This window comes from Zea mays, chromosome 1, assembly GCF_902167145.1.
Source record: "Zea mays cultivar B73 chromosome 1, Zm-B73-REFERENCE-NAM-5.0, whole genome shotgun sequence".
Lineage (NCBI taxonomy): Eukaryota > Viridiplantae > Streptophyta > Magnoliopsida > Poales > Poaceae > Zea > Zea mays.
In genome coordinates this window covers 3,975,804-3,988,410 of record NC_050096.1, presented here as the reverse complement: position 1 = coordinate 3,988,410, position 12,607 = coordinate 3,975,804, and the positions used below count along the sequence as shown (strand labels likewise).

At 42.6% G+C, this 12,607-nt stretch overlaps 1 protein-coding gene and 2 pseudogenes across 1 annotated transcript; all 3 read left to right on the top strand.

Annotated features, from left to right (window-relative positions):
• Positions 1 to 286: 286 nt before the first annotated feature.
• On the top strand, positions 287 to 1,177 carry LOC103641453 (uncharacterized). The gene is made up of 2 exons (XM_020544927.3): positions 287 to 808; positions 923 to 1,177. The coding sequence occupies exons 1-2, from the start codon at positions 303 to 305 to the stop codon at positions 1,068 to 1,070; spliced, it is 654 nt and encodes a 217-aa protein (XP_020400516.1). The 5' UTR covers positions 287 to 302; the 3' UTR covers positions 1,071 to 1,177.
• On the top strand, positions 1,009 to 8,895 carry LOC103641451 (ornithine carbamoyltransferase, chloroplastic-like; annotated as a pseudogene).
• Positions 8,896 to 9,573: 678 nt separating this feature from the next.
• On the top strand, positions 9,574 to 12,012 carry LOC103644386 (lysosomal Pro-X carboxypeptidase-like; annotated as a pseudogene).
• The last annotated feature ends 595 nt before the right edge of the window (positions 12,013 to 12,607 follow it).

Genomic DNA, 12,607 nt, shown 5'->3' with positions numbered 1-12,607 from the left:
TGGAGCCCAAGGCTAGATCCAGCAGGGGAGGGAGGTAGAGGAGGAGGGGAGGGAACTGCTGGTGGTCGACAGCGGGCGAAGGCGCCAACGACAATCCAGGATATGGATTCCTGAGGTTACTTCATTCGCTTTGTGCTCTCTCGCGTTCTTGATTCATTCGCTTTTGTGTTCCCCCTAAACCTTTACGTTCTTGATTCATTCCCTTGTGGATTGGAAGGTGAGCAGAGTAGGCGTCACCTGCTTCGCCGTGCCTCTGATCCCGTGATTCGCGTGCCCCCGCCCGCGTGATCCATCTTCGCCCGATGCCCGCAGGTGCTCCTTCGTCCTCGCCCGCCGTCCTTTCGTCGTCCTCCCCCGCCGAGCGCTTGCTCCGCGTTCGTCATTCTTCACTGCGTCTCGCGACCGAGACGCCCTCCCCTCCCCAACTTGCTCAGCCCTTCCGTGTGGACGTCGTTCCCCGTCGTCATCGCTTGCATAGCGCCTGCTTCGCTGCGTCCCGCGCCCGAGACACCTTCCCCCACCCCCTCCCCGACCTGTTGCGCCCCCTCTGTGCCCAAGACGCACCACCCCCTCCATCACAGTCGTCCTCGCTTCCTCCCTCCAGCGTCAGCGGTCTGTCTCACTCCATGGCATGGATCTGGATGGTCCTCGTAGCGGCAGTCGTGCTCCTTTGTCGTGTTGTCCTGTGTGGCCCCGAGCGTGCAGTTCATGCCCCTCACAGCAGCGATAGGAGAAGCCGGAACATGTTGCTGATCGTCCCCCACCCTGACGACAAGTCCATGTCGGTGGACTTACCCAAGCAGAATAGGTTCTGCAGATCTTCGACATGTTTCTCTGCATGAACATTTCCGTTCATCATTTGTTTCTCTCACCATATGCCACTCAAATGTATTGTTTCTCTCTTCTCCCCATCTTTTTCTAGGTGTGATTTAGTTGTGGTGGCGAATGGATGGAAGGAGAAGATAGCTTCTGGTTTGACAATATGTGTGGTGATTCGAATCCCTGTCTTTCACATGTTTTTTTCGTTTTGTCAGTACACCAGAGGTCCTGCAGCGGGTCACAACCACTGAGATATTGCAGGGCAATGACAGTCTTGGGTTGAAATATGTAAGCAGACATATATGCCCGATAACTTTTGACTAACATACTAATATTAGAAAGATGAGATGTTCATATTTGTGCTTTGTTAGGTGGAAGATTATAATGGGAAATTGGTGGACTGCATGGAAGGTGAAACACTGACATGCAGTTCTTTATTTCACCATGAGTCATAGAACAAACAACATATGTGCCATCTGTGGAGTCTTTGTTTTATCACCTAAGCAACGAGCAATGTTTATTTGTTACCAAAAAAGCACTTTCTGTATCTTCATGGACCACGATACTTGGCAAATTGGTATGTAGGTTTTATTTTAGAATTTAATCATTTTAAGGTTTGGTGTAAATGTAAAACCAGACAAATGTTTTTGGATTTTTTACAAGTAGATAGCTTGTTTTCAACATACTTGGCTACACAACAAAATCCCAATGTATATGTTGGTTCATATTTGCCAGTTCCTTTTTTCGGCATATTTGTCAGATACCCGTAGGACCCACGATGCCGCGTGTGCAGCAGCAGCAGGACACCCCGCCGCGGGGAGGCGCCACCCCAAGAAGCGTCGTCGCAGGGACATGGATTCCCCATCACTAACTCTGACCCCTAATGCATCATGCTGGTCATCCTCATTCAGGCCGCTGCGGCGGAGTGCGCGACAGGTGAAGGCAGCAGCGAGGATGATGGTGACGCCGCGTGGAAGGCAGCCATTGACTCCATCGTCTCCGTTGGATTCAGCGTCCCTTCGTCCAACGGCATGGTGAAGGCAGCCTCTAGCGGCAACGACGAGGTGAACAACCACGTGGATCTGGAAGAGCCGCGTGAGAGGAAACTAAAGGGTCCTGGCTTAAGTTGTATCAGGTAAAAATTTTCACCATTGACCCAACCTCTGCTGCGGCAATTCCCAGGTAGGCTCTGCATCCCCTCCCGGTTGTTGAGCTGTTCTGTAGAGTTTCCTAAGAATCAAGGGTTGTTGGCATGGTTGGGAATGTTTGAAACATCTGCCATATTTGTTTGCTCCCTCCCACGGTCAGATCCGTGCCCTAGGCATCCTATCGTCAGACCCCTCGTTGCCGCGGCAACGTCTGGCTCCAACGTGAAGGTCGTCATATCCCTTGGGGCCCCCTGGTCAGTGCCCATCCGCCCCCCTGGCCTCCTATCGTTGGACCCCTCGTCGCTGCAGCAACGTCTGGCTCTAGCGTAAAGGGCGTCGCAGGGGTCTTCTCGACCGAGGCATCCTTGGGAGGGTCAGCGGGAGCAATGTTCCTCAGTGAGTTTTCTCGTTCGTTTTTCTTAGCTGTGGAGTGTTCTTTTTTTCTTCCTTCTATGATGTGGCTGGCTGTGTTTGGTTGATGTGTCTGTCTTGGTCAGGTGTGTATTAAACTCTAACACCTTTATAATTGTTGCATTAGTAGCTTAGGTATCAAAGTGCAAGACCATTCTTGGATGAGCATGAATTAGTATTATCGAAATTGCAAAATAGGGACTCCATAACACTGCGGAATGTAGTTGCCTCCCTGGACAGCTTGGCCATGTTACGCACACATACACTTGACAAAAAAAATAAGGATCCTTGGCATCATACCTACAAGACAGGATTCAGTTAAGAACTAAAAAACAAGAGGAAATGACAAACTTAAGTTCAGAAAATGTTATTACATAATTAATTGAATTCCTCCATATTCACTAACTATGATGTCCCAATAAGGTATCATAGAAAATATAAATGCTGATGGAGAGGCATGACCCTCGGTTTTAAGGACCTCTTCCACCAACTGACAGCCTAGATGGTGGCCCTATTGTCACTTTGCACCTTTGAGGCTCATAGATTTCCAATACTACTTGGGCAACCTGACAATTGTAGTGAAAAAGATTAAGAGCATGATATATTAACACAAAAACATCTTCTCATAGCAAAAAAGTATAGCGTTCAGTAAACATACAGAGCAGAAGTATTATTATAGGCGTAGGAATTGTATTACAACTTCAAAATATCTGAGCAAATCTGCATAACTAAGCAAATTTCTGAGATAATACTTGTTGGTTCAGTATTCCAGATAATATTAGGATACACTGGCCTTATGTCACTGTTTCTGAGGTATGTCCAGAAACACAAATGCAGAACTCTACAATCTAGAGTACACCTCACAGAAACTGAATATGTTCAATGCCTGACTTTACAGATAGTCGCTGTCGATCTCTAGATTGCTTTCTCAGTGATGGTTGATTTAATTTACTGATCAAATGGAATGAAATAATTAGATTTAGTGATTGAGCAGGTCATCGATTTAGTTCTGATTTCTGAATGTGATCCTCTCTGCCCCCTCATACCAATACATGCACTCAAATGTTTTAGGTATCGATGTGAGCTTTCATTATACAGGAAGTATCGTATCATGCACAACACACTTTCTTTCTAACTCTAGCAATTTCTTGCAGCCAAACAGGCTCCTAAGGATTTCCTTCAAATCATTGATTTTGACAAGGATACAATAATGAAGGTTCTTAATCGAGCCATTGAGGTTAAGGCATTGATAAAGTCTGGAGACAAGAGCTTCCAACCGTTCAAAGGGAAAACAATGGTCATGATTTTTGCCAAGCCATCAATGAGGACCCGTGTTTCATTTGAGACAGGATTCTTTTTACTTGGTGGGCATGCTATTTATTTGGGTCCAGATGTTATCCAGATGGGCAAGCGTGGCCTGTTTCATAATGAGACACATACCACTTTTTCATAATGCAAGGCTTCGCTTTTGCCAAAAGGAATTTTAGTCTGTTCATGTTGTTTATCTCTTATGTACAGCTACAACGCCCAAGAAGATTGAAAGGGGAAAATGCGCAGTACTCGATCTACTTATCCTGCAAGAAGCAACTTCAATGATAAGAACAAGCTTGGGGAAGGCGGGTTTAGTACCGTGTACAAGTTGTACAGGTAAGCAACACAACTCAGTATGCAAGGGAGCGAAGCGTAGCATCGTCTGCGCTCTTCTTCCTTCGCATCAAGGTGGATGAATTTTATAGGGAAAGGTCACAGATAGAAATAAAATACCGGTGAAGAACTTGTCCCGGTGTAGTATACAAAGACTGGACCAGCTGCACAATGAGATGCAAGTATCGGTCAATCTTCAACACGAGAAGCTTGTCAGACTATTGGGGTTCTGCATGCACCGGGACGAGATGATGCTCGACTATGCACATATGAAGAACGGAAGCCTTGACAGGTTTCTATTTGGTAGTTCTCTTCCACAATTTCAATACATAGATTTCTTATTTACGCGAATAAGAGGAACCACATGCAAATGGCAACTGATAATACGTGGATAAGAGACTAGATCGCGGGTGATGAATATAATAATGTATGCGTCAGAAGTACCACATGCATGCCTAAGAACTGGGTTGATGGTTAATATCATGATACTGATAGGTAGCTTAGTTGGAAGAATAAATCCCACTCTTAGTAACGATATATATGGGAATTAAAATATTCTTAGATGTAGTCTTCTAATTGTTTTTCCTAAACACCTCTTTTTTAAAATCTTGTATTGAATCGACCTTGTGATTGTTCTGCATTTCCCTTTGTTGTGATCTACCACTCACACTTTTTTGCTGTTTCAGACTAAGCAATGATAGTAGATATTGTTGATCTGTCAATGATGATGATGAGGTGGTTGTCACAGAAGAACACAATATTGATAGAAATGGTGTTTATGCGAAGGCATTTTCTTACTTGACAAGTGACAATGACATTCTTGAAAGAGAGCATATTTCTTACGAACAAGGAGATTCTATTCAAGGCACATCATTTCTTAAACAAGGGTTCATTATAGATGATGGACAAGCTGAAGTTGCCCAGTGCATGGTAACATTAGAGATGCAAAATCTTGGATCAGATGGTGGATGTTATGCTTCTCAATGCACAGAGATATTGCGGTGCAAATACTTAGAGGAGATGGTGGACGGAGTGATGCTGCCCACTCCACAGGAACACTACTGATACGAGAACTTAAAACAAATGGTGGACAACATGATGCGGTCCAGTGCATATCAAGTCTACATGTGCAAAAGCTTAGAGAAAATCAAATCAAGCTTTATGGGTCCTCGTCCTTCCTAGAATCTATTGTAGATGACACAAGAGGTGATTTTACTCACTACACAATAGACTGCAATGGCATAAAGCTCAGTGCACCACAACATTGCTAAGACAGGAGTTTCAAGCTGCACGTGATAGCATGCAAGAGGTTATGGTGAGAAATTCAGTTGAAGCTACCACATCCTTGACAAGTACACAACAAGGGAGACACATGAGAACTGGATTATTCAATGTGTCAACTGTGACACCATTTCCCCGGCAATTTTGGTAAGTTGGAGAGAAAGTTGTAGATTATGGATTAGCTTCTCAAGTTGCTCTCAATTGTATTTTCTAAACCTTCCTTTTCAAGCTCATCAGTCTATTTATCATCAAACCTATAAAAATGAAGCAAATATATCAGTCATGTTTAAAGCCCACATTGTTCTAGGCTAAGGAGGATTGCCCTTCACCTTCCATACATTGTTGATCTCACCACTTATGCGTATGAATTATGTATAAATGGAATTGCAGATCTCACCACATATGTGATGATTTGTTGATTAGATGTACATGCTGGTGTTTCAAAACTACACTGAAAACTGGAGTATGAACAAAAGCTTTTCAACTGTTGGATTTTTTTGCGTGGGTGTGGATTGACATTTTTTTATAAATTATTACGTCTGACCAACCCCATGAAGCTTCAGGGCACTCTACTACGTCGTCTTGCTCGTTGGCAGCAAGAATAAGAGGAAGTAAATTATGAGCTAAATATGATGTAGTGATTGTGAAACAAATGCGTAGCTCAACATGTGAACTTATTGTTTTTACTAATAGTCATAGTATTATATATCATTTCACTTGTTGCTTCTGCAATTGTGGCATGCTTCAACCGCTGTTCAAAATTTATGTGATGGTTCAGTGGCTCATGTCCTGTGAGTGAAATTAATAAAAGTTCTATATTAACTTTGTTTTTAGTGTGATATTTGATAGTACATTTGTTACTTGCTGTAGAGTAAGCAAATAGCAATAGTCTGCTTCTAAAAAGCAGTTATTGGCTACACAATAGTTGCTTTGATATTCCCTTTTTTTAATGTACTCACTATGTCTGGAACTTGTTAATCAGATCTTGCCACGTCAAGGTCTTCTCCGAGTGAGTGAATTCACATTGATAGAGATTGGGCATTTCGTGGACCTAGAGGACAAATCACATCCAAAATTTGTTGATGTGGCTCCTATCAAGTGCACCGTGTTCCCCTCTTCAAGAATCAAGAGTTTGATGCTGCCGCCAAAGAGATCACCAAGGCATTAACAACTGTTGGTATCTCTCATATTATTGACACTACTGGTATGTGCGTTACGATCTTAAATAGTCCAGCCTGTACAACCTAGGCTGGATGGACTACATATGCAAGCTTAATCTTGTGTTTGTTCTCTTGCAGCAATTTCTATTGGGAGGAGATATGGGAGGACCGATGAGATTGGTGTTCCATTTGTTGTGGCAATGGATTCAACAAACGTGACGATCCGAGAGAGGGATGACAAGGAGCAGATCCGTGTGGACATCAACGAGGTGGCGTCCGTGGTGAAATAGCTGATAGAAGGCCAAAGCACCTGTGCAGATGTTTTTGCAAAGCATACTGCCCATATATAAATAGACATGGTATGTCGTCTCTTTTTAAACATGTGCTTACCTAATGAATCAATGGCACATGGTGTACACAATTCTTAAAAGTTTCATAGCCTATATTGAAATTGAATTCTTTATAATATGATTGTGTGTCGTGATGTTGCTAGAGTACTTTTCTGGCTATAATGACATCATTATGGCTAGGGTCTTTGCTCACCAAGTATGGTCATGAGTTGCATAATTAAGATTTCTTTTATATGGTCTTTTTACCAACATAACCAACAACGTCACATAACCTGGATCATTTTTCTTTTTACATAATTGATCTGTCTTCTCCGTGCTGCTTAAGCACAACAATCGGATATCATTCTCAAAACTACAAGCACTATAGTTGTTAGTTAAAGTAAAAATTTGTTAGTGGGAATATATTATTATGAAACAACAACTTCAATTTGGTATTTATTTAACTGAAACAGTAAGTGTGTTTAATTCTAATAAACCAACTTGGGTCCTGATATGTATATGGATGTGTGGTGTTTTTGAACTGATATCATCATCTTGGCAGTTTTCTTTAGTGTTTTCTTGGTTTGTTTGTGTTCTATCTGATATGAAGATCAAACTCGTTTTATCTGGATGTAAACAAATAATTGGTGTTTTGAGTTGATATCTTGCCTCGAGATCATGTTTGTTTAGTTGTCTTGGATATTGTTACTTTATGTTCATAGTTCATAATTTATCGCTGTCATTTGTCCTTCTCATATTGATGTTAGGTAGTTCCAGTTGGTTTTGATTCCTTTTGTTTCCATCCAAACATTGTCTCCTAACTTCTCATATGGTTTTGGTAGGATATTTTGGACTTGGCAAAATATGCATCTGTACCTGTCATAAATGGTCTCACTGACTATAACCATCCATGCCAGATAATGGCTGATGCACTTACTATGCTTGAGCAGATTGGTCGTATTGAAAACACTAAGGTAGAATCATAACACTGAATTATCTGCGTTTGACCTGTGTCTAATTTTGAGTTTCTGGGTTGTAACCAATTGTCTTCTTCGATTGCGTTGTAGGTTTTCTATGTTGGAGATGGGAACAACATTGTGCACTCATGGCTGTTATTGGCTGATGTGCTTCCTTTTCACTTTGTATGTGCTTGTCCCAAGGGATTTGAGCCTGATGCACACACAGTGGAGATGGCCAGGGGTGCTGGAATCAGTAAGATTGAAATAACAAACCGTCCCAGGGAAGCAGTTAAGGGAGCAGACATTGTGTACACAGATGTTTGGGCCAGTATGGGACAAAAGGAAGAAGTTGATTATAGAAAACAGAAGTTCCAGGGATTCACGGTATGTTTGTTTTTCACACTTTCTAGATTCTGCGTGTACTCCAAGTACATATACATAGCATAAGCTCGTGAGGCGATTGAGTTACAACTAGAGAAATTATCGTATATGTTCTGACCTTCATATGATTCAAGATACTGTCTTTATCTCAAATTATAATTGTGGTGTTCAAGTGGGAGTGAAACTGTACAAGCAATCGTTGCTCAATGTCTTATTTCTGTGTTTTTCAGTCATAATTACAGCTTACATTGTTAGCCTTCAGCTAACACTTCTATTTTTATCCTATATTGCAGGTGGATGAAACCCTGATGGAGATTGCTGGCCCATAGGCCTACCTTATGCACTGTTTGCTTGCTGAGAGAGAGGAGTGGAGGTGACTGATGGCGGCGGCGCCATTGAGGCTCCCAATTCAATCGTGTTCCCCCAGGTTGAGAACAGAATGCACGCTCAGAACGCCATCATGCTTCACGTGCTCGGTGCTTAACTCTCCTATTGCACACCACTACACCAGTGACACGCTCCTCTTAGATTATTGGGCATTGTTGTCTTGCTGAAGCATTGAGGCTGTTTTGGCTTTAGGGCATATATGAGAGCTTAGTTCAGACGAACTGTTTAGTAAGGTGATAACGGTTCTTCAGGGTGGGAGTTTGTTGTGCTGTAAAGGTTTGGTAACCTGAATAAAAATAAACTTATGTGTTAGTTTCATTCGAGAATCGTGACAGTTTTAACTTTGAAAGGCACGTTTGGCCGAGACCCTGGATCAGTTTTGCCTGGCTCCATCCTTTCTTGCCTGCACCACTGCACCTGCCTTCTCTTTTTGCCGCATCAGGTTGGAGTTTTGGAAGGGTGTGGTTGGAGTTCGGTGTGTTTGGTTTGTAGATAGAGGATGCATCGTATATCCTGGTGGAGCGGATGCATATTTCATAAAATCTGAGATGTTTGGTTGCTTATATGCCAAATCTGAAAGGCTCTCACACTTGAAAACATCCCGAACAAAGTGTAAGAGTGTCTTCGGCAGTTTCTCCTAAATTTCTCTTTCTATATCCCACTTTTGTGTCACATCGTTAACATTTTATCCTAATTTTTTTTCATTTCTCACAACGGTTCTCTCTAAATATTTCTCTTACTATAACCATAAAATATCGTTTTCTATCCATACTTTTTATCCATTATCAATTTTTCTAACTAATAAATACTGACAACCACGTAGATGGGTCGGCTGTCGCTACCCTGCCTCTAGCGGTTCACTGTGCAACACGGTTAAGGACTGCTTGGGAACTTTGTTTCTCAAAACTATAGTTTAATGTATGCTATAACATAACTATGATATATTTTACATCAGTTTAACTCAACACCTGGTTGGAGACATAGTATTTTAGTCTCTACTACTTAAGATGCTACTGTAGGCGTACACAATCTTTTGGTGCACGGTTCTGTCGATATGCCATCAACGCGCACGCCGCCGTCAAGGAAGGTTGTCGCGCCGCGGATCCCCCACCCTCCTCCCCCTCTGCTCCCCGCCATCAACACGCACGCGTCGCATCGAGCCGCAGATCCCCCACCCTCCTCCCCCTCTGCACGCCGCCCGTGGTTGGACCACTTCAGCTTTCCAGGGGTCGGGGACGAGGACGAGGCGGTAGTGTTCTTCCAGCAGCGGTACCTGGTAGGCCGCGGCGGTGGATGGGCTGGACCCGGTGGCCGCATCTTCTTCTACTGCGGCAACGAGGGCGACATCGCCTGGTTCGCCGCCAACTCCGGCCTCATCTGGGATGCCGCCCCACGCTTCGCCGCCCGAGGCAATCGTTCTTCCGCGGCCTCACTCGTCTCGTACTCGTATCTCTTCTTCGTTTTAAAAACTTTCCGTTTGAAACGCTATATTGTTTATGGTGCGATCGATGGTCGCTCGCTTGTGTGCTGCAACATCGCTACTACGGAGAGTCCATGCCTTTCGGTAGCAAAGCCAAGGCGTACAGTGACTCCAAGTCCCCGGCGTATCTCACGGCCGAGCAGGCGCTTGCTGACTTCGCTGTGCTGCTCACTGACCTCAAGAGGAACCTATCGGAAGAGGGTAGCCCCGTTGTGCTCTTTGGGGGCTCATATGGTGGAAGTAAGAGCCGTCTTCGACTCCATTATTTCAATGCCAACCTGCATTCCAATTTTATTTTCTTGGTTCTGATATGATAGTGGCTTAACACTCATTGTGATTGAAATTTGAATCATATGCTGCTACTAATGTCAATGATTGTGTAGTGCTAGCTGCTTGGATGAGACTCAAATATCCTCATATTGCTATTGGGGTCTTGCATCATCAGCTCCGATCCTGCAGTTTGAGGACATTGTTCCTTCTACTATATTCTATGATCTCGTATCTGATGATTTTAGGGTGTGTATTTTACTGCCTTGTGCCTTTTTTGTTGTTTCTATCATTCTTTATCAACCGTTCGACTAATCTGACACAATTTTTCTGTGTTGTGTTTAGAGGAAAAGTTTAAGCTATTTTCTTACAATAAAAGACTCCTGGAAAGAATTAGATGACCAAGCAAACAAGCAAGATGGTCTTCTGAAACTAAGTAAAACGTTCCACCTTTGCCAGTGAGTCATCTCCATAAACTATTCATTCTTTGTCTTTTACACTGAGCTCTTCTTAATAGTAGTTTGCATTTTTTGGCAGGACCCTGAAAACAAGTGGAGACCTTTCAGATTGGTTGAGCTCAGCGTACAGTTATCTGGCCATGGTGGATTACCCACTTCCATCAGAATTTCTCAGGCCTTTGCCAGCCAATCCTATTAAAGAAGTTAGTCCTTAAACATCAATTTCCATACATCGTACTGCACATTTCTGTGTATTCTTCTGCTCAAAGAAAAAGGACGGACCCAGTGCTGGCAGCTCCCACATCACTGGGGTATGGGGAAAGAATAACCGATTAAGCGAGGCAATTCTTATCCCTGCATTTTTGCAGAGAGGCTGCATTGAACACAAAACCTTTGGCTTAGTGAAAAGGTTTCTCACCACTGTGTCAGACCTGTCCTTCATGTTTCTGCTGAAAACAATAATAAATAAGTAACTTTCAGTAACATTCCTGAATATGTTACTATTCCATTGCATTGTTCACAACATCCTGTCCCAATAGGCCAATAATCGTGACATGTCAACATTGCAATCATGAGAACTGTGTTCTTGTGAGCTACCTTTTACATTCTGTAGGCATCATGTGTTTTATTAATACTACGTACCATTGCTTACTAGATTGTCCTTTCTCTGTTTCAGGTATGCGGAAATATCGACAGTCAACCTAAGGGCACTGGTACTCTAGAACGTATATATGCAGGAGTAAATGTATATTACAATTATACTGACACTGTTGACTGCTTTGATCTAAATGATGATCCCCATGGAATGGGTGGATGGGACTGACAGGTCCTGAAACAACAGTTTTTAATATGTTTCTATGCAATGGTTTCCTTTGATAGGGTGTGCTACTATATTGTGTGCCTTATGGTTCATTCTTGCTTAAAACAGGCTTGTACCGAGATGGTAATGCCAATGTCTTACAGTGAACAGAGGAGCATGTATCCACCATATAAATTTGACTGTGCTTCCTATGATGAGGATTGCATCAAAAGCTATGGTGTCAAGCCAAGGCCTAAATGGGTTACAACAGAATTTGGTGGGCATGTAAGCTATTGTCACGTTCAGGGGTTCCAATACTATGATATCATTGAGCAAACAGGCTCTTTTGATTTTCTTCCCAGCTTGTTTATAATAACAATTAGGGTTTTTACAAATCAACGTATTTTATCATATTGATTCCGTAGCAAAGCACGGGCATACACCTAGTTATTAAATATGTTGATTAATTTTATGTAGGTCGCGAGTTAGAGCAGTTCGATTCAGACTGCTCTGAGCTGAATCGAGCCGTTCCAAGCTGAAGCTGCCTCGCGAGCTTTGATTTTTTTACAGACCTAAGAGCATCTCCAATAGAGCAGCTAAATAATTTGTCAAGTTAAATTTTAGCTACTAAATAGCAAAATAGCTCTCCAACAGATTAGCCATTTAACTTACCAAACTATCTTGCTCTTTAAATTGACTCCATCGCTAGCTAAATATGGCTAGCAACTCTCGCTAACCAAGTTAACTTGTATGTTGAAGAGTTTATTGGAATGAGATGTTATATATAGAGTTTAATCTTTAGAGAGAAGTAAAAAGTCAAATAGAGAGTAAAAAATAAAGACTCTTTTGGAGATGCTCTAAATAGAGCCACACAGGGTATCGGCTAGAGATGACAATGAGTAAATACCCACCGGGTATTACTACCACATACTCATACTCACGACACAAAAATAACCCTATTGGGTCACCCATATGCACTGGTGGGTATGGATTTATCCCCAATACCCATACCCATGTGGGTATGAGTCACCCATCGGGTCACCCGTACCCACAAACATCTATCAAAATTATATTATACAAATTA